Source organism: Populus alba, chromosome 5 (genome assembly GCF_005239225.2).
Source record: "Populus alba chromosome 5, ASM523922v2, whole genome shotgun sequence".
In the NCBI taxonomy this organism is placed as follows: domain Eukaryota; kingdom Viridiplantae; phylum Streptophyta; class Magnoliopsida; order Malpighiales; family Salicaceae; genus Populus; species Populus alba.
The window spans coordinates 9,802,618-9,824,746 of record NC_133288.1 but is presented as its reverse complement, the minus strand read 5'-3'; the positions used below and the strand labels follow the sequence as shown (position 1 = coordinate 9,824,746).

At 32.6% G+C, this 22,129-nt stretch overlaps 3 protein-coding genes across 6 annotated transcripts; 2 read left to right on the top strand and 1 right to left on the bottom strand.

Moving 5' to 3' along the window:
- Positions 1-3,459: 3,459 nt before the first annotated feature.
- On the top strand, positions 3,460-7,868 carry LOC118029999 (disease resistance RPP13-like protein 4). Of its 4 annotated transcripts, none has more exons than XM_035034014.2 (3): positions 3,460-3,617; positions 4,458-7,011; positions 7,570-7,868. In XM_035034014.2, exons 2-3 carry the CDS (start codon positions 4,466-4,468, stop codon positions 7,589-7,591), a joined length of 2,568 nt encoding a protein of 855 aa, XP_034889905.1. In that variant the 5' UTR covers positions 3,460-3,617; positions 4,458-4,465; the 3' UTR covers positions 7,592-7,868. The 4 variants fall into 4 exon arrangements, with proteins under 4 accessions (XP_034889905.1, XP_034889904.1, XP_034889906.1 ...); XM_035034013.2 differs by having other exon boundaries at positions 7,535-7,868; XM_035034015.2 differs by lacking the exon at positions 7,570-7,868 and adding an exon at positions 7,485-7,515.
- A 6,516-nt stretch (positions 7,869-14,384) lies between these two features.
- LOC118030051 (phosphatidylinositol/phosphatidylcholine transfer protein SFH12) lies at positions 14,385-18,320 on the top strand. Its single transcript, XM_073409397.1, has 13 exons — positions 14,385-14,629; positions 14,791-14,890; positions 15,013-15,279; positions 15,533-15,610; positions 15,708-15,809; positions 15,889-15,938; positions 16,082-16,222; positions 16,290-16,359; positions 16,538-16,603; positions 16,818-16,911; positions 17,612-17,991; positions 18,100-18,197; positions 18,263-18,320. The coding sequence occupies exons 1-13, from the start codon at positions 14,385-14,387 to the stop codon at positions 18,318-18,320; spliced, it is 1,749 nt and encodes a 582-aa protein (XP_073265498.1).
- Positions 18,321-18,503: 183 nt separating this feature from the next.
- LOC118030001 (uncharacterized) lies at positions 18,504-21,810 on the bottom strand. The gene is made up of 7 exons (XM_035034017.2): positions 21,096-21,810; positions 20,046-20,643; positions 19,773-19,895; positions 19,613-19,678; positions 19,435-19,500; positions 19,238-19,297; positions 18,504-19,067 (listed from the first exon to the last, which is right to left on the bottom strand). Exons 1-7 carry the CDS (start codon positions 21,236-21,238, stop codon positions 18,951-18,953), a joined length of 1,173 nt encoding a protein of 390 aa, XP_034889908.1. The 5' UTR covers positions 21,239-21,810; the 3' UTR covers positions 18,504-18,950.
- Between the last annotated feature and the right edge of the window lie 319 nt (positions 21,811-22,129).

Below are 22,129 nucleotides of genomic sequence, written 5' to 3'. Positions count from 1 at the left end.
TCTTGCATAATTTGGATGATTTGATATGGTTTGTTGGTTTTTTTTTTGATTCAAATATGCTTGGTTATGATAATATGGTTTGTTGAAACTAAAAGAAACATATTTTAGAGGCCTAAAATGTCAGTTTTGGGATTTGACAATGGCTTGGTTCTATATTTGAGCATTTTTTAGGTTTTAAGGCAGTGTTTTTGGAAAAAAAACATTGTTTTAGCCCTATGATTTGAACTTGTTTTGGTCCAATTCTTTATACAAAATCCTTCAAGCGACTTTATTAGTCAATAATCTAGGTTTTATTTGTATCAATAACATGTTTTCAGTAGGTTTTAATTATAGAGTTTTGGTTTTGAACCAAAATCTATTTTGACAAAATCATGGTTTTTGAGTGATAATTGAAGTGCATGAATGCTAAATTATTGATCATTGCATGAGTTCCAACATGTTTCTGTCATTGGTTTGTCCATATATGGTTTGATTTGAAATCTACATTGTTGGGTTCATATTGAATGTTCTTTATTTTTCTGGGTCTTATTAATTTATTTTGACAAAATAAAAATTTTTTTGAGTTTTTATGTGTTTTTAAAGTTTGATTTTATTTTGGATTCTAGTTTAGGTTTTGTTTGTTTTGCAGGTCAAACTAGTGAGCTTTGATTCGGTTTATGGTCGGAATAAAACTTTTGAGTCAACCTGGTTGGGTCAAAAGTTAAGATCCTGTTTGACTGACAATATTTTTACTAAAGGTTTTCTTTGGTTTACGGGTGTGTTTGACAAACACTCCCTAAGCCTATTGTAATAATTTTGGTTTTAGGAGGAAATGAGTTTTTGCCAAACGTTATCTTAAAAGAAATTTTTTTTGCATACGGCCCAATCTTACAAAAAATTACATTTTATCATAAAAAGGAATTTTTTTAGCATTATTTTTAGAAAAAATTATTCATAAAATGCTTTTATTTTCTAGGATAGGTGAATTATATCAGGCATCTACATGGATTCTTCTATAATATTTTTATCTAGGCATATAAGCATATGTGGACAAAAAACATTATTAACATATGATAGAATAAATAATTTTAATAACATATATGGACAAAAACATTATTAACATATAATTAATATCATTAACAATAACTAAATAGTTAAAAAATAATGAAACTAAATATTTTATAGACATACATTCATAATACAAGCAAATAAATTTTCGCAACACCAGGAAAAATTTGGGCTTTATATGTAATTACAATTGTACCATTACTTATACTATATAAATATAATGGTGTGTTTTGAATATACACAAAAATCTAATTATAATTGTGAATAGTTTTTTTTTTTAATATTATCCAAATACTAACAAAAAATAGCCTTTTCACCTTAAAGACCTCCTCATTTTATTCGGATCAAATAGTTATCTATCGGATTTGGATACCATTAATTTCCATCCCCTAGATGAAAGGACATAACTGAAACATATCTGGTATTTTTTAGATATTTCTTAAGAAAATAAAGTAGAACAAGATGCCAATGAAAAATAAAAAAAAATAACTAAGTATCAAATTAGAATGCAGTATAAATGAAATAAATAGTACATGCCCTTTCATGAAATTGCCAAGAATTAAGGACTCGTACAATGACTTCATTAATTGGATCATCTCGTTCTAGAGGACCATGGTAGAATTGTTGGCACATTATGTAAATAAACTGTTTAAAATGAAAATAAATAAAAAATTAATTTAGAGAATTAAAAGAATATCTTTAAAGTATTTATTTATTTCACATAAAAACAACACTTTCTTGATATAAATTAAGTTCTCTAAACCGCTTAAAAAAATAAGAAGAGAAGACAAAGAAAAGAATATATATATATATATATATATATATTATATATATATTATGTTTGTTAATATTATACCGAATGAAACAATTATATTTTAAGTTAAAATGAATAGTTGCTATTTAGTTTTATACAAACAGTCATAAGTATTAAAATTAATTACAAAAAAAAAAATTAATTTCACTAACAAATTAAGTTCCAATTACCTAAGTGTCAAGTTTCATCTTTTAATATTACAAATATCAATATAATAACATTAGAAAGTTCATTAGGAGAGCTCATCTATCAGGGCTTTCACTTAATTTACTATACAATAAAAAAAATACTTATAAACACTTAGAAAATAGTGTTTCTTTCTAATGTGAGGATATATATATTTTTCATTCTTTATACTTTTACAAACTTCACCAAACACATTATCGAATGCAAATTAGAGTTCAATGTATTATAATAATAAACTAGCTAGAGTATCCTATGTTGTAAGCAGGATTACAAGTTAATCTTAAATGCCAATGAAGGATGTACTGATCTTATGAATGTGTTTTTTAATATCATGAAATTTATTAACTAAAGAATGAAAAGATGATATTTATAAAATGAATTTAGAAATATATTAACGATAAAAAAAAAAAAAAAACTGCTAACGCTAGTTAAAGTTTAAGGTGAAAAGTTAATTTTATGAAATAGTGATTTAATGCAAATAAAGTTTAAAGCTTTAAGAAGATTATGAGAAATAATGAAAGGAGAATTTGTAAGCATAATGCTGTAAAAATATGGGCTTAGGTGTTATTTAACATGAAGTGAAAGATTGGTGTTTATAGAAAAAATAGCTAAAGTGGCTGTCACTCACACAAAAGAAACAGAGATAAAGATAATAATTAATGTTATGTTGCCGTATCACAAGCAATATCTACCATTATACATGTTTAAAATATATAGCATCATAAATTATTAATCCCATGACATCGCTAAAAATATTAAATATTATGCATGCAAGCACCACATTTTTCTCCCCTTTGGCACGTCAAAAAGGAAGGCATCAAAAAACTAATAGATCCACTGACCAAATAGCACATAAGTAAGTTCAAATGAAAATTAATTGGAACGTGAAATAAAAGCACATGAAATAAAGGCATGAGATGGTTGCGCCAGGGAAAAAAAAAAAAAAAAAAAAAACAGTTTAGGAATCGGCTATGTCACTCCAAGTGGATTGGATCCATAGCAGTTGAAATTGAATCCATGGTTTGGGTCTTCATTCTCCATAATTTCACTCCAAGTGGAATCAATGCCAAAGCCTAACATGATTTGTATATAAATTTATAATGAGGAGGCCTTACCTATCTTTCTGATGCCCAATTCTTTCTGGTTTTACTTGTCACAAGATGCAATGCTCTCTACCTTTAGAAGTAGGGGGATTTCTCCAGTAGCAACAATGCCTGAAAGCTTGAAACTGACTTGGAAGGAAATGGAAACTCAAGTGTTATTGCTTAACCGCGTGGAAATAGGACCCACCAAGTGGCTAGAATTTGGTGGTCATGGAAATTGTTGATGGAGTAGCAAGAGAGTTCGAGGCAATTTTGCATGGAACAAAACTTTGCTTTTACTTGTTAAGTTGACCCAGAAGGCCTTTCACATTGGCGTTGACTTCATATATTACTTCAGTACCCTTGTCTTAAGAATCACTTTATAAGAGGATGCTTTAGGGCTGTTGGTTTTTTGCCTCTTTGCCTTCTCTACTCGTTTAGCTCTGGATTTTCAGATTTCTACAAGACAGTTGTTACTGCTTCCTATTGTAAGTCCTATCTCTTGTAATTTTAAATCTTGTCTCCTTCAACTTGTTCAAATAATGGACTCTTTCCCTGTCAATTTGATTCTATGTCTTTTTGCAGCTGGGCAAGTAATCTGTTTCAGCAACATCATCTGTAATTATTTGTGTAGGAAAGATTTTTAACGGTGAAAAATGTCGACTGTTAGTGTCAGATTTCCTGATTCAAAATATTTGTCCTTTATTGTTATTTTTCTTTCATTGAGAAGTTAACTTGTTCCCAGTTTGGTCCGTGTCTGCTTTCTTGCTTGCTGTAGATGGTTGCAGTGCACTTTTCTTTCTTGTTTCTAGTTTGAATATGTGAGTTCCTAGGATGGAAAAGGTGGGTTTGTAGCCAAAATGTTAGCATTGTTACTTCTGTTTCTACGTGTTGATGTAGGGTTGCTATTATAATGTGATGCTGATTAGTACCATCTTATGGCTGATCGTTTGGTAAAGTAACTGTCCTAAAAATTATCTGCACTTGATATGAATGGCTCAATTCAACATAACTAATTTGCATTTGAGCTCATATTGTTATACAAAAATCAGTTCTTGAGAAGTCAACTCCTCCTATCTCTATACTTGTGAGCGCTCTTTTCTGTTAAGAATCATTATGGTTTATGCAGAAGCTCTAAAATTGAAGGCAGTACTTAATTGTTTACGAGACAGTTATCATTTCCTATGTTCTTAGTGAATGCATCAATTACTATATAGTTCAAGTAGAAGTCCTGTTTTATCCCTGGCATTGATAGAGATTACAGGTTTTTTCTTCTTTTGGCCTAAAATTGATTTTGATTAAAGATTTTTCTCTTGTCTGTTTAAAAGGAGAAGACATGGTGGATGCTGTGGTCACTGTGTTTCTGGAAAGGCTACTGAACACTCTTGTAGAAGAAGGACGTGTAGTAAATGAATTCCGCGACCAGTTTGAGAAATTGCAGGATGAGCTGCAATTAATGCAATGCTTCCTCAAAGATGCAGATAAACAGAAGAGGAAGAATCAAACTCTGCATGGGATCATGACCAAATTGCGTGAGCTTATTTATGAATCTGAAGATATACTAGCAGACTGCCAACTTCAATCAAGGGAGGATAATCAATTTTCAAATGGCTGTTTAGCATGTATCTATCCTCCAAATCTTCATTTTCAATATCAAACTGGAAGGCGGCTGGGGAAAATCAATGAAAAAATCACAGGCATTAAGCAAAGCATCATGTCTTATCTTGGTCCTTCAATTACTAATGATATGGGGAGAATAGATGCATGCAATGACCAAATGCCTAGATGGAGCTCTCCTGTCTATGACCACACCCAAGTGGTTGGGCTGGAGGATGACACGAAAAAGATTAAAGATTGGCTTTATAATGCAGATGTGGGCATACTAAAAATTGGCATTGTTGGTATGGGTGGATTAGGTAAGACCACAATTGCTCAAATGGTCTTCAATGATAGAGAAATAGAGGACAGGTTTGAGAGAAGAATGTGGATATCTGTTTCTCAATCATTTGATGAAGAACAAATAATGAGAAGTATGCTGAGAACCTTGGGAGATGCAAGTGTAGGAGATGATCGAGGTGAGTTGTTGAGGAAAATAAACCTGTACCTTTTAGGAAAGAGGTACTTGATTGTGATGGATGATGTATGGAGTTTAGCTGGCAATTGGTGGAGCAGAATCTCTGAAGGGTTGCCCAAGGATAATGGAAGTAGTGTTATCATCACTACAAGATTCGTGGAAGTCTTAAGAAAGATGGAAGTGAGTGAAGCCAGGATGCATCAGCCCAATATCCTCAACGACAATAATAGCTGGTTGCTATTTAGTAAGATAGCATTTGCAGCAAGTGGAGGTGAGTGCACAAAACCTGAGCTAGAAAAGATTGGTAAGGAGATTGTGCAAAAATGTAATGGTCTTCCCTTAGCAATCAAAGCAATTGGAGGAATGTTGCTCTATAAATCACATTATCATGAGTGGAAACGAATTGCAGACAACTTTCGAGATGAATTAGGAGAAAATGATGACACAGTAATGCCCTCACTTCAATTGAGTTATGATGAGCTCCCTCCATACCTGAAGTCTTGCTTCTTGAGTTTCTCTCTATATCCAGAGGATTGTGTTGTGACAAAAGAGCAATTGGTACATTGGTGGATTGGAGAGGGATTTGTACCGCTAAGAAGTGGAAGACCATCAACTGAAGCTGGGGAAGATTGTTTCTCAGGGTTAACAAATCGATGTTTGGTAGAAGTTGTTGAAAAGACTTACAATGGAACTATCCACACCTGCAAGATTCATGATATGGTTCGTGAATTGGTTATCAAAATGGCTGAAAATGATGCATTCTTTAAAGATAATGGTAGAGGCTGCCGCCATTTTGGAATTGACACCAAAATGGATCCAAAGCAACTTGCTGCCAATCACAAGTTACGAGCATTGTTGTCCACGACCAAGACTGGTGAAGTGAACAAGATATCATCAAGCATTGCAAACAAGTTCAGTGAGTGCAAATACTTGAGAGTCTTAGATCTTTGCAAATCAATTTTCGAAATGTCTCTCACAAGTCTATTATCTCATATTGGTTTCCTTCAGCACTTGACATACCTTAGCTTAAGCAACACCCATCCTTTGACTCAACTCCCACCTTCACTTGAGAACCTTAAAAACCTTGAGATTTTGAACGTGAGTTATAGTCAAAATCTGAAAGTATTGCCTCCTTATCTCACAAAATTCAAGAAACTCAGGGTCTTAGATGTTAGTCACTGTGGCTCACTTGAATACTTACCTAAAGGCTTAGGAAGGCTTTCAAATCTTGAAGTTCTTTTGGGATTTAGACCTGCCAGAGCAAGCCAGTTAGAAGGATGTCGGATTGCAGAGCTGAGAAATTTGAGTCGACTTAGGAAACTTGGTCTACACCTAGTTTGGGATGATGAGATTGGAGATAGTGAGGTCAGTGCTTTGGTAAACCTTCAACAACTTCAATTCCTAACAATAAGCTGCTTTGATAGCCATGGTAGTGGTCTTGTAGATAAGCTTGATAAACTCTACCCTCCACCAGAGCTCCATGAGCTCTGTCTCCAATTTTATCCGGGGAAGCTAAGTCCTGCCTGGCTCAATCCCATATCACTTCATATGTTAAGATATCTCTGGATATCCTCTGGAAATCTTGCTATGATGCATGCAGCCTTTTTTGGAGAGAATAATAGTGGATGGAAAATTGAGGGATTGATGTTGGAGACTCTCTCAGATTTAGAAATGGAGTGGCAAATGGTGCAACAAGTGATGCCATCTCTGAAAATTTTAAATGCAAGTTGGTGTCCAAATTTGGTGTCTTTCCCCATTGAAGATGTTGGGTTTAGAGGGGGAGTTTGGACAAAGGGTGAACACCGGAGGTAATATTGTAAAACCAATGCAAGTTGTAACAGTACCATGTATCACACTATCACTATATGTTTTATCCATGTAAGATTGATTGTTCTTGATTTTTCCTTGTAATTCTTTATCTAGTAAAATATAGCCACACTAGCCATTGTGTGTTTCCATTTGTTTCTTCGTGGATAGAACCTTTCTTGCTGCCCAGGTCTGTCAGCACATTGATTTCCTGGTTGTATTTGATGTATATGCCTTAAAAATTACCATTTCTTTCCTGTCCTCTCTTTTAAAACTCCTCATGAATGCTCTCAGACTGTTCTTACATATGAATAGGAAATATTTACTTGTGGTTTCTGTTGAAAATCTGATTATTCTTGGATTGTATGTAACTTTATGCCCATTAAAACCCAACTGAACAGTCACCCACTGAGTTCTGCCCTTCGGTTTCGGTTTTTGAATCTTCCTATTTTGCTTTTGTTACTTACCTGTGAAGGATTTGCTATCAATGAGAGCACTGCTGTGATGTTTGCACTGCACTTTCAGATTTTCAGTTATTGACTCCTGCAATCGTCTCCCAGACTGTATCTACTTTTGCTGTAGGGACTGTCGTTGTTTGTTGTGTCACAGCCGCTTCATTGATTGGGCTGAGGAGATTTTCCTTGTCTTGGCACTCTCGAGCTTCTGAGAATTTCTTCTTGTGGTAGAATTTCAATCTTGCAGCAGCTTCTTGCTACGGTTGCTAATGTCTTCTTGGGTTTTGGGGATTGCAGGACTGTGCTTTAGGCTCCAAGTACAATCATGTATTTTCTCCCATTTCTCCTCTGCTGTGCTATCTCTCCGAGTTGCTGTAATATTATTGCAATTTCAGCTGCATGTGTACTCTTCTCCATTACGAGATTATAATATCTCTCTCTCTCTCTCTCTCGTATATATATATATAATATACAAACCACAAAACTCAAATCTTAATAATTCAATGTGGAAAGACATCAATGAAAAAAAAATATTAAAAAAAAACTGAACTTAAATTGAGTTAATATTCAATACTAATGACTTAAGTCATGAGATCGAGATTACCTTGTAAAAAGTAAACACAAAAAGTTTACAAAGTAAAATCATAAAAAAATTAAAAAAAAAAAAAATAAATAGCAATCAAAACAATTAGGAACAAATCTGGTATAAAATTAAATGAAAGAAAATAAATAGGGACTAAATTGAAAAATAAATCAAATTAAAAAAAGAGGATAAAAGAACAAAAAATCAAAAGGATAAGGATCAAAATTAGATAAAATATAAATGAAATAAAATGTGGAGAGACAAAATTAAAGAAAAAAATAATCAAGAAAATGATAAAAAAAAAATCAAAAGAACAAAGATCAAATTGAATTAAAAAAAATTAAATAACATAAATGCTCAAGGATGAAATTGAAAAATAAATAAACTTCAAAAACATTAAAATCTATACAAATAACAATTAAAAAATGAAAAATCTAAATTAAAATAAATACAAACTAAATGACATAATTAAATTTTAACTATAATAGCATTCCCGAGGTCAAGAGAGAGAAAATGGATGGAGGGAAAAAACTATCCGAACTGTAATGAATCTCATCACATGTGCCACCCCATCAGTTGTGGTGCCTCCACCAGGATGCTTTGGAAGTAATGACAATTGGATTTTTTTGCCCTAGTACTAAGTTACACTTTCTACTTGAAGGGTGTGTTGGACATCTACTCACTAGTGCAAGTTTTTTTTATTATTATTATTAATATTTTGTATTTGTTAATATATTGAATTTTTAGTCATTTAAATTGGTTGTAATTGAAAAACCATAAGGAAAATAAGAATTTGCCCTAGTACGTGATTTTTAATTTTTTTTTTAAAAAAAACTTTCAAAAGCAATATAGTCATTTTATTATGCTAAATAAAAATAACAAACTGAAAAGCTGCTAAACCTCAACTTTAAAAAATTTTCCTTTAAGTGTATTTAAGTAATTTAACTATTTTGAAAAAGATCAAAAAGACTAAAATGCTCATGTATGTCAGTTTATTTTTTTTTTATTTAAAGGGTAAATAAATTATTTTATTGTGCAAATAAATATGAAAATATTGTTCTATCCCTATTCAATTTTGGTTAAACCAGTTAAAAATTGTGAAAATACCATTTTGCTCCCAAACATCACATTTTGGGTTAATATAATGGAGAGTAAAAACATTATTTTACCATGCAACATGCATAGTTTTTTCTTTATTATTATCATTTGTTTTGCTTTGATAATAATGTTTTTGTTTTTAAGAACAACATGATTCGTTGAGTAAAAAATAATGATAATTAAGATAAATATCCATAAATATTATAATAACTTGAATTAACAAGGAAAAGGTATATTTATTTTTAATAAAAAACTCAATTTTTATTCACATATTTTTTTTTATGAAATCATTTTTTATTAGAAGCATTGTTTTTTAAATAAAAATTATTATAATTGTGAATGAAATTTTAATAAAAAAATTAAAAAAATCATGAATTTATCATTTCTACATATTCTTTATGAGTAAATATAGGAATCACAAATATGAGAAATTGTATAAAATTTATGATAAAAATAATAAAAATAGATATTTTATTTTTACTAATATCATTAAGCAATTTTTTTTTTAAATATGCATATTAGATTAATATATAATTAATAAAAACTTATTGTTAAAATTATCATAAAAAGCTGTAATGCTAATGAAAAATATTGCATGATTGTATAGTTATATAATAGTATTTTTTAATAAATTTATTTAAATATCATTTTACTATAAAATCAAAAAAAAAAAAACAAAAACAAAATAAAGCTTGTTTTAAAAAGGCTAGGCACGTTTCCAAAATAAAAAGTAAAATGTCACATTAACCTGTAAAAGGTTAGGCATGCACAGGCTAGTTTTTTTTTAAAATGATCAAATGAAAAATCATCTTCGACCAAATTTCAACCACCTTTGGTACTCAAAAAGTTGATGTATGATTTTTTTGCTCTTTAAAAACTTATTTTTAACTTGTTTTAATTTAAAACATTTAAAAAACATGTTAAGGACTCTATTGAATCCATTTTAATTCAAAACTCTCATAAATCACTTGAAAAACTCAAAATTAAATTGAATAAAAAATATTTCCCGGCCTTGATCTACTCCTTTTTTTTTTTTTGGATGATATAGATAATCTAGCTCATATTTATGAAACCTTTTCTCTAAGATAACTCATTGATATTAAAATTGGTCTTCTTTTTTTTTCCAATCAAAATGTGCTTAATCATCCTCTTTGTCTCTTTTTTTTTCCTATAGCTTTTGAACTCTCACCTCTCAACATTTAAAGACCAAAAGTGTAAACAAATAAACTTTAGGACTAGTTGGTTATTTTAATAAACTTCAAAAACAAACTAATTGTGTAAACTAATAATTAATTCAGGGACCAAAGGTGGTTTACATATATTAGTATACTTAATTAAATCATTCCAATTTATTTTTGACTTATGATTTTTAATATATATGCCCATTAAGTTTCTAATATGTTAGCCCAAATATGAAATATGAAATATAATTCTAATTCAATAGAATTAAATAAATTAAATAATTTAATTTATTACTGGTTTAATTTAACATTTCAGTGAATTAGTTTCTTAATGTAATTAATATCCTTTCATCAATAATATTTTGAATTTAACATTAAAGTATATAGTATGTTTGTCATATTAAATCATGTTTATTCTCTACATAATAATCATAGATTGTTTGAATAAGATTTAAAACTCTTTTCAAATTTCATTCTATCTTTAATCAACGATTTCTCAATCAATATTATTTGAAACAAATGAAATATTTTTTTCCTAATTCACATAGGGTGATGAATCCTCTCTTGATTACTCAAGTATCTTCATGTAGTTCGTATTACACCCAATGTTTGTTATTTTGTTACCTCGATTAAGATAATATGTAACATGAATAAAAAATCATAAAATTATCTATATAAGATGACTTAGTGATCTCAAGTCTAAGGATTGCTTACACAACTGTCATGTGAGCTTTTTTGATAAACATAGAATGATCTTTCCATATAAAATTCTCATGCGGGTCAGTTCAATGTACATGTCTTATGACAATCACCCACATATTAGTTTATGTATTCCTTATATCTCAACTTATGAAGAATAATTGTTTTTTTTCATAAAGAAAATAACATAATATGTATTAGTTTTTACGACTCAAATGAATATCAATATTTTAGAGAACATTGACCAATAACATTTTAGAAATAATGCTTTTGATGTAATAGAAATTTCATAATTATAAAAACTTTATAATCTTATTTGCAAAACATTTTTGTTCCATGAATTTTATCTTTATTCTAAATTTATTAATTTAATATTATATAAATGTTAAAGATAAATCAAGTCTTTATTAATAATAAATATGCATTTAATGAATATAATAATCACGTGTAATCAACTGATTGTCTATAAGACATATTAAATTAATAGTTTCATTATAAAGTTAAGTGAGATAATGATACTTTCTTGCATCATTAATTTTAAATAAGTGTTATACGTTTGTTTATGTTAAAAAATAAATAACCACATGTTGTTTGACTAAGGAATGAAAGTTATTCACTTTCTAAATCAGTATTGAAAGTTGAAATAATTTGACAATGAAAATATTAAAATAAGCCATTAAAGAGATTGATGATTTGAGCTATTGAACAATGATCAAGCGCATTTAAAACAAGAATTTTTAGCATTTTATGCTAATGAATCTTGCAATATAATTAGAATTATAACATGTATAACTGCTAGTATATGCATAAATAAGAAGTATGAATTGTATTGGGATTTAAGATTATAATTTTTAATTATCATAGATAATTTGTATAGGATTTATATATGATATACATGTGTGTGTGAGAGAAACTGCATTAATTCTTTATAATATTATAAATAGTTTATTTATTAGTTGGAAATTAACAATGATTAGTACAACATATACAATTTCTTTATGATTTTTCTATAATTTATCGCTTTTGTTTATTGTAATTTATAGTGTTTTTTTTAGAACTTTCCTTTTGGGCCTTTATTTTTTTTATTGTTTTTTCTTTTGTTTTCACCTAATTTGTAGATTTTTTTTTAGTATTAACCTTTCACCTTCTTAAACCATGTTAAGAGCTTTACACTCTAATTGATTTATGAAGCTATTATTTATTTTTATTTTTTGGATGAAATTTTTAATTGTAATTTATTCTTGTTGGAAAGAAGGAGCAAATAACAAGTAATATATTGATAAAAAAAAATCATCAATAAATTAGGGATAACAGTTTCATTACTCTCTATAATATTATAAATAATTCATCGAATTAATTGGAAACAATGTTCAGTAGTTTTTATAATTCATCGCTTTTTTTGTTTATTACAATTTATAGTTTTCTTCTTACAACTTTTTTTATGCGTTTCTTTTTTTTCTTTTTGTTTTTACTAGAGCTTGTAGATTTTTTTTGGTATTACCCTTTCTCATTTAATATTTTTTTTTATATTTTTTATCAAGATAAGGATTCTACACTTAATATATTTCTAATTATAGTTTATTTTTATTAGAAAGAAGTAACGAATAACAAGTAATATATTAATAAAAAAATTCCATGGATTGACCAATAGATTCACGATCACAATGAAATCAATTTATTATTATATATTGCACGAATAAGATTATCCAATCGATCTACAAGGTTATGGGCATATTGTTACTGACGTGTACGACAGCTCAGCTGACAAGTGGCTAACCAAATGATGAGCATAACAACTGCTCCTCTCTGGGTACGGATGGTATCACAGTTAATAGCCCAGTGAAGCAGCAGTCAGCAGTGCTGTATTCCGAGGATTCTCAAATCATCACTGAAATGTAAAAGCATGGATGACGACGACGACGAGTGTCAAAAGGATTCTTAGCACTAATTGTAAGATGGGTTAGCTCAAATCAATCTGTCTGAAAGATTTTTGCGTCACTGCTTCTCTAACTCTATTTTGACTTCTCTGGTAATGTCATCAAATGTTGTGATGCAAATAGATTTTGAAGGGGGAAATGATGCATTGAAGTTACCCCAGTTGTAATAAAAAAGCCAGCTTGAGTGTAGTTTGCTTATTGCAACGTAGCAAGAAACAAGTGTCATTTCCTGAAGCTGTCTGTCCAGAGGAAGTACTGATATTTTTTGGATTTTTTTTAAGGAAATGTGACGGTTAAGAGTGCTGTTTGGGCGTAATATTCAATTTTCTGTTATGGAAACGAAGTGGTGGAATTCCACTCTCTCCCCCTAAAAATCTCTTCCTGTCTTGGCAAAGAACAGCTAGCGAAAACAAAAAAAAGCAGACCCGCTCGCTATCTATGGCTTATAAGAAATGGTCAAGAAAAACATATCAACAGCAACAAGAAGAAGAAGATCAGCATTTGTCATTAAAAATTAACATTAAACAACAAATGCCAATATAGTATTTTTCTACTCTTCCCGCGTGGTGTGCTCCTCGCTGTCTCTCTCCCCGCCAAAATCTCCCCGAATTATTATTTCTTTCTTTCTATCTGTAGCCCTTTCTCGCAATTTCACTCACCCTTTGCGGAGGTACCCCTCTCTTCCAATCTTCAATTTTCATTTTGTTGAAAGGAAGGATATTGTTTGTTTTGTGTTTTTGATCTTGTTTTTTGTTCTTTCTTGTTTTATGTTATAAGTTGGTTATGATGGTGAAATGCAGGCATTAGGCTAAGGCTTTTGTTTGGTTGCGGCATCGTTTTTTTTAATGTAAAAGCACATTCCTCACACCAATGGCAGCAGCAGTTTGTGCACCTTTGACTCCCAACCCAGGTTAGCTACCTCATTCAAATCTTACATTTCAATGTGTTTTTGTCTACTATTCATATTGAAATTACTTTCCAACAAATTTCAGCCTTTCACTTATGATATCCACTCATTCAATGCATGGAATTTTTCAGAAAGTGATTCCGAGAAGAACTTTCTGTGAAATTAGCATTGCTCATTCATACATAAATAGTACATATACATGTGTGTGTATCGATTCTTGTACTGTGAATATTGGCAATATTAATGCTACTCTGGTGAAGAAGAAATGGCTGTCATCGATCTATGGATCAGGATTTTTTTTTTTTTTTTTTAATTTAACGAGTGCTGTTCTTGTACATTGTTGTCATGTATTAACTGATTTAACAAATTTCCTTATGTTGTGACTTTAAATATCATTTTTTGTGCTATACAGCTAAACTGGATATTTTGCTTGCTACGAGAGGAGGACAATTTCATGCTTTGATATTCTGATGCGTCTTGTTAGTTGTGGTTGCTATGTATTTGCAGTGCCAGAAATGGAACATTCTGGGGATGAGAAGAAGAATAGAATTGAGTCAATAAAAAAGAAAGCAATCAGTGCCTCCAACAAATTCAGGCATTCTTTGACAAGAAAGAGTCGCCGAAGTAGCAAAGTCATGTCTGTTGAAATTGAGGATGTGCACGATGCTGAGGAACTAAAGGCTGTCGTTGCTTTCCGTCAAGTGCTGATATTGGAGGAATTGCTCCCATCAAAGCATGATGATTATCATATGATGCTCAGGTTATTCTTTTGCTGGCTCCATGTTCAACGATCTGATTGTTAATTTCAGATTTTATCCTCAACCATCAAATACATAATTTTTTTTTTTATTAGGATCAGTAGATAATATGCAAGTACACTTGAATTTGATTAATCTTTAGACTTATCCTCCAATAATGTAGATTCTTGAAGGCCAGGAAATTTGATATCGAGAAAACAAAGCAAATGTGGTCTGATATGCTTCAGTGGAGGAAGAAATTTGGTGCTGACACAGTCCTGGAGGTATTGATCATAGAAATGGTTCTTTAAAAGATCATTTATTATCTTCATTTAGCCCATTATCCACCACACAGAGCATTGACCGAGTCTCATTGAGTTTTTCTCTGTATTTTCCTATTTTCCAGGAGTTTGAATTCCAGGAACTCAATGAAGTCTTGGAATATTATCCCCAAGGGCATCATGGAGTTGATAAAGAAGGAAGACCTGTGTACATTGAGTCATTAGGCAAAGCAGATCCTGCCAAGCTAATGCAAGTCACAAACATGGACCGCTATGTCAAATACCATGTACGGGAGTTTGAGCGAACTTTTGATGTCAAGTTTCCAGCTTGTTCACTAGCAGCAAAGAGGCACATTGATCAGAGTACAACCATCTTGGATGTGCAAGGAGTGGTATGTCTGAACAATAATGACTGATATGGGTATTCCAAGTAATTTCTATCATCTGTGTAGTAATATGATTAAGATTTTATTTTTCATTAATCTTTCGTATGAAGTTCAGAACATTTTGTGGAAGGGGTAGTTGGGTTCTAGACAAGTGTTAGGGTGATCTTCAAATACGTGTTCCTTTCCCTTCCCGTATTTTACAGACCATTGTATGATTACCTAGGAAATATTTGTTCACTCCCAGAACTAATACCCACAGGGCCTCAAAAGTTTCACCAAAGCTGCTAGGGATCTCATTACTCGCCTTCAGAAGATTGATGGCGACAATTATCCCGAGGTACTAACCAGTGTGTTTGTCTTAAAACAAGCAAAACATTTTCTGTGCAAATGACATAATAACTGTGATGTGGTGTAAATTGTTGGCTTCTCGACAGACCTTGAACCGCATGTTCATCATCAATGCCGGTTCTGGATTCAGGATGTTGTGGAATACCGTTAAATCTTTCCTTGACCCTAAGACAACAGCAAAGATCCATGTAAGTGCACAACATTTCTATTCTGAATTGCAGTTTGATGTGGGAAATTATTTGATTAATGAAAGATATAATTCACCAGGTTCTTGGGAATAAGTATCAGGGCAAGTTGCTTGAGATAATTGATGCCAGGTAAGTTTATAATAGGTTGCTTATGCAACCATCTTTCTCATCTCGGCTTCTAGTCTTCACAAATGCATTTACTCTTTTTCCTAGCTTTTTTTTTTAATTTTCCTTTTCTCCCTTTCAATCACAATGAATGGCTTTTGTATCAGTGAGTTGCCAGAGTTTCTTGGAGGTACTTGCACATGTGCCGACAAAGGAGGCTGTGTGCGTTCTGATAAAGGCCCTTGGAATGACCCAGAGATTCTGAAGGTTATACTCTATTCTTTTTGTGACTTTTTCTCTTTACTACAGTTGAAACGATCATCTCATTTAGTTTATTGTTGAGTTAGTATTCTTAATTGACTCAGTGACTTGCAGATGGTTCAAAATGGAGATCACAAATGTGCAAAGAAATGCGGAACTCAATATCCTGATGAAAAAACAATCTGTGAGGATGACCTAAGCTGCTCGAAGGTCTAATATTCCATTCCCCTTTTGGTTATGCCTCTTTTGGCATGTATAGGGAGCCAAATTATTTCTTTTCTCTGAGCTGTTTCCTTTCTTAATGGCTTGAGTTTTCAGAGTTCATATCAAAACCATACTCTTACTTGCCATTTGATTGACAGAGACTTGACTCTTCTAAGGTGGAGTCAGCTCCAGAGCATCCACAATCTTCTCCTGTTCCTGAAAAGGTCAGTCTAACAAAATTCCTGTAAATCTTTTAGCCTAAAAAGGGTCTGAATTTATGCTACCCTATATAGGCTCCACAAAATACCTTTTTGTTTAGTAAAGAGATTTTTGTTTTCTGATCTACCAGTTGTTCTTTATTTCTCTTTGCCAAGTGAGTGACAGGTCTAATGCCTTTTCCTTTCCACGTTTTCTTTTATCGGAAAATTCAACTTGCAGGCTTACAAGTTTGAGGACTATGACCTTGTAGTTGATAAATCTATGGATATGAGTTGGAAAAAGGTGGACAATGGCATGTTTGCTCTTTCAAAAGGTATATTCACTTACTAATATAATTACGTAAATATAATCTGGTGTTTTCTGACTGAATTCTAATTGAGCCTAAGGAGAGTGCGAAATTAGAAGAACGATTCTCATGACTTGTAGTTTTCCTATTTCTTTCTGAGAACTTACTGTCGAATTAATCCGCAAGCCCACTGGAAAAATAGAGAAATCTGGAACTGTTACTGACTACATTTAGATTTTTGTCTGTTTCTCGAATTTTCAAGAAATTAAAGAATAATTCTGTCGTTGGCTGACCATCATGTCTCTTAATCAAGTTTGATTACTCAACAAACCATGGATCCTCTGCAGTATGTGTACTCTGTGCTTACTGAATATGACATTCTAATAATTGGGGGAGTTATGAGAAATATTTTACTTCGCTACAAAAGTAAACTTATGTTATTTTGAGAGGAAAGGATGATGTCGAGGTGACCATTATTTTTTAAAATGATGAAGGAAATGAAAGGGTATTCTTCAACCAAAAACAAAGATTTTATGCCCTTCGTAAGAAATCATGATATGGAGTTAAAGTGGCGACGTACGATATGAGAAATTTGGCTCGTGTAAACTGAGAATCAAGGCATCGAGCTGCATGCTAAATGTCGAATAATTTGCCTTACAAGCTCTATCTGTTTTTCCCTTATAAATCCAAATGACATTTTCCAAGTTTCTATGATTTGCAAAAGCAGATTGCTATACTCAGTATGATACTTGCAAGGCTCCCCAAGCAATCAGCTCGCCACTTTTTACTGGTGTCATGGCTTTGGTTACGGGCATTGTCACCATGATTAGAGTGACACGCAATGTTCCCAGGAAGATGACTGATGCCACCATCTACTCAAGTCCAGTCTATTGTGATGACACGGCGTTTAAGAGCCCGGAGCACCAGTCACCTGCCATCTCTAGGGCAGATTACATGACTGTTTTGAAACGCATGGCTGAATTGGAAGATAAAGTTGGTGTTCTGAGTGCTAAGCCCGTTTCCATGCCACCTGAAAAGGAGGAAATGCTAAGTGCTGCTTTAAACCGTGTTGATGGCCTGGAGCAGGAGCTTATGGCAACTAAGAAGGTAGTTTCACATGGAAATGAATATTGCATGGTGATGAAAACAAAACTAGTAAAAACTGGGACTGTAAATTAGAATTCTCATTTGTATCTATTACTCTTGTTTATTCAGGCTCTCGAGGAATCACTTGTTCAACAAGCAGAGCTCGTCGCTTATCTTGACAAGAAGAAGAGGAGGAAGATGGTACATTACCGATACATTGCTAAAAGGTTCTTTTTTAGCGTTGGAATTTTAATGGCTATATTATTTTCAATATTATTTGCCTGTGATGCAGTTGTTCTGGTGAAGAAGAAAGGCAGGATACTAAAAGGTGCTTAAACAACCGGTATTGAGGTGATTTTCTGTTTTGAAGGATACTTAATTGCGTGCTCTCTGGTTCAAATTCATGTATAAAAAAGCCATCAGAGGTTTTGTGAAGATCCAATTTGCCATTCTAACACACATGTATCTTCAATAAATCCTGGTGTCTTAATGCTCTATACAAAATATCAAGGAAAAACATCTGAACATCTATTAGCAGTCTACTGTGAATGACCAAAGGGAAAAGAATATCCCTTCTTAGTTTATAGGATGTAAGACTCCAATATCCTTTAAAGCATTTGCTCTGTTATGAAGAACAGTCTGACACAAAAGCTAGGCAAGCATGAACTCTGAGACCAAACAAGCTTGGTATCAATCCCTTGAAGAATGACTTAGATATTCAGAGATTTATTTGTCCTTGACTCACAAATAATATCAAACTAAGGTAGGCTTCCAATTAGTTGAAAGGGAAGCGGATTTACGAGGAACAAACTGATAAAATAAACACCTGTTCTTTCCATATATGAATTAATCACAGCAGTTGCATTACTAAAACTAAACATTTCGCATGGAGAACCTTTCTTTATTGCAGCCTTGAGCCCATCATGAAGTCATCAAACTTCCTTCTCATATGCCATCTTCAATTCTTTCCTTGGGGATCTTTAGATTCTGCCATCGCAAGTGTTAAAGAAAGATACACAAGATAGGGGCACAAGGCATAAGCCTCTACTTCTAAGATCTCTCTTTTGTTGTCCCTTCCCATCTTCCTCACTTGAACACTGATAAAAACAGATTGATGATCACATAAAAAATTAATAGAATCAAATGATTATAATGGTTCACAGCCCTTTCCTTCGAAAAAAGATTAGATATATTTGGTACAATGGAGAGTAGATGTCATTTATGATCTAATAAGGTACGTATAGTTACGAGGAGAAGTGTGTCTTACCGCTTGCGCTGTTCTAGCTGGGTTGATGTTTGATGACTTCATATACGGTACGCTCATTGTCTGTTGGCATCAAGGACTAAATAAAGTTAATAATAAGAACAAACTCCACCAGTTTATCAAGCTGAGTTAAGAGAGGAAGTATGTTATCAGGTTGAAAGTTTATACTATGAACTGAAACTTGGAGAGGGATAAATCACCTGCACTTGGTCATGCAGAAATTGTATGTACCCAATCGCTTCTGTCAATACAGAGGCAGTGTCTGTCTGCAAGTTACAAAGTGCCCCAAAACAAAACCATGGTCATATTGATATTGTAATGTATTTCTTTAGACATTCCTTAGCAGGAGAATAAGCCAGGTTCATATTTAACTATTACCTTGCCATAAGGTGCCACCAGCCTCTGAAGAGCTGCAATCCTGTCCCCTAGTTTCTCCTTCCTGACCTAGTTAAAAATCCAATTCCACGTTTAAACTAGATTTTAAAATGGAAACTGAATTGATCAAGGTTAAATTACTACTGCTTTAAATCATCATCACCTTCAAAGTTGGGCAGGATGGTGGCGCAGGCCGATTCTTCTTAGCTTCAGCAAGGAAGTTATTTAACTCAGAAACACTGCTAGGTCTCTTTTTTCTCCCATTTCCATCTTCAAATGTTGATGTCTTCACAATAAAGAAAACCTTTTTCAGTTGAATAGCTTTGGAAATGAGGTGTATCATTAGTAATGAAACGATGCAAGGGGTATTACTAGTAAAGGCACAATCGGCATAATTCTGAAATTAATAAGATCATGAAGTAGAGAAGACACCCACTTTGTTGTAGCTATTTGAAGGGCTATCTTTAAGTTCTCGCATGAAATGATCGAGAGTATTTTCTGAAGACTGGCTAGAACTGGTGTCACCATCATAAGTACTTGTTGATAAGAGATCCATGGTTTGTAAGTTCAAGTCCAAAGAACTTGATACTAATGAAGAACACAAATCTGACTTTGAGATATTGATAGTTGGCAAGATATGGCTAAAATTATATCTTCTACAAGCAGATAGATTCTGCAGATTTTCTGCATTTTGAGCATTAGAATAAAAAATATGTTGAAGAGAAGAAAAGCTGTTGGGAGACCATTGATTTTCACCTAGATCATGAGAATTTTGGTGTTTGTATTTTGATGACATAAAATCTGTTTCCTCTACATTAGAGCTAGTGTGCATCATGTCACTCAGCTTGCAAAAAGAGTCTGGGAACTCTTCTTTGGTCTTTCCCGGAAGGAATTCACCGGCTGCAGATTGTTGGTTGAAACTAGATGCGTGGCAGAAACTCAATCCTTGAGTCATGGAAACAGGTGGCAAAGACACACTTGAATTCGGGATGCAGTCAGTTAGATAGTTGTTGTGGGTATTACTGCTAATATTTCTGCATGATCATGTTAGAGAAACAAATGATTATGATAAATACTTTTTTGAGTAACATCATCCTAGGTTCTGATTACCTGCATGCTCACAAACCCTAGAAAATTAACTGCAATATCAGAGAAAGCGCCTTTCGAAGATTAATAAGGTGAAACAGTTGTCAAATAAAGTTGAAGCTTGCCTAACTTTCAGTGAACTACCTAATTTCTTCCTTTTCAAGTCCCTATTCCAGAAATCAAAAGCTGCAGCATGAAACCTAGGAGAAAGCCTCAAGTTTGTAGAGGAAGTAGCTAGCCATCATTTTAAAAATGACTCTATCAAAGATTGAGTACTACTATGTATATATTTCATTAAAATCCATAAAATATATATAGAAGCTTGTATATCTGTATTTCGTAGAGTATCCAAACAGAATAAACAAGTAGAATTCTATCGCGGGAGGAGAAGTATGCTTACAAAATGATGCCTGCAGCTTCTGGGTTCAAGTCACTGATGCTTGAAACCTTACTGTACTCAGCAGGTTGTGATGAAAAAGAAGAATAATATCCTGTAAACTGTTCTTGAAACTGATGATGGAGGTGGAGATTTCCAGGCTCCATTATGTAACTTTTTAGACTTGAAAATCCGTAGAAAATCCTAATAAATTAACTGGGATGATTTCATAACCTTTCACTTTCTACTGAAAGAATCACCCACGAAAACCTCTTTGCTTACCTTTACTTATCTATTTTCCTCAGTTATATTCTCTCTTCACTTCCTGGTCTCAAATTTAAAGTAGCATGCATATCAAAGAAATCAAAAACCATGTCTTTCTTCTCCCTCGGAGGTTTACCTAGCTTGTTCGTCACTTTAAAGAAGAAACTTTTTGCAGCTTGACTTTGCTCTGAAATCGTATTTAGATGAAGGTTTCTGCACTCTCTGGATACATAGCGAGCATGAGAAAGGGTGCTATATAACTGAAGAAGACCATAATCTGCCCTTGTTTTGGCGAAAGGCAAGCAAAGGTCCTAAAGGTAGGGGGAAATAATGGCAAACCTTAAACTCGCAATATTTATGCTCCCCACTTGTGTAATAATAGCAAAACTTAGACAAGAAAAACTAAGATTCTATAGCAGCTTTTGTTTAGTGCGTATATAGTCATTAATTTTATTTTTTATTATTCAATCATATATCTAATGAAAAAGAGGGTCTGCCACAAACATGAAGAGTAAACCTCTAATCCCACTGAGAAGAGGGAAAGGGATTCAATACAGAGATGCAGCTCTGGCAATTTTATAGGGTGATAATGAGGTGCGGTGAAGGGGTCCTCGTCGACATTTGCATTTCCTCGGAGTTATCAAACTCAGCGAGGTTAAAAACTAAGTTATTAACTATACAAATTAACTTAAATTGAATTAAAATAATATTGTTAAAATAATATTAACTTTTAAAAAAATATTAAAAAATCAAACTCAGTGTGAAACAGGTTAATTGAATTGTGAGTTAAATCA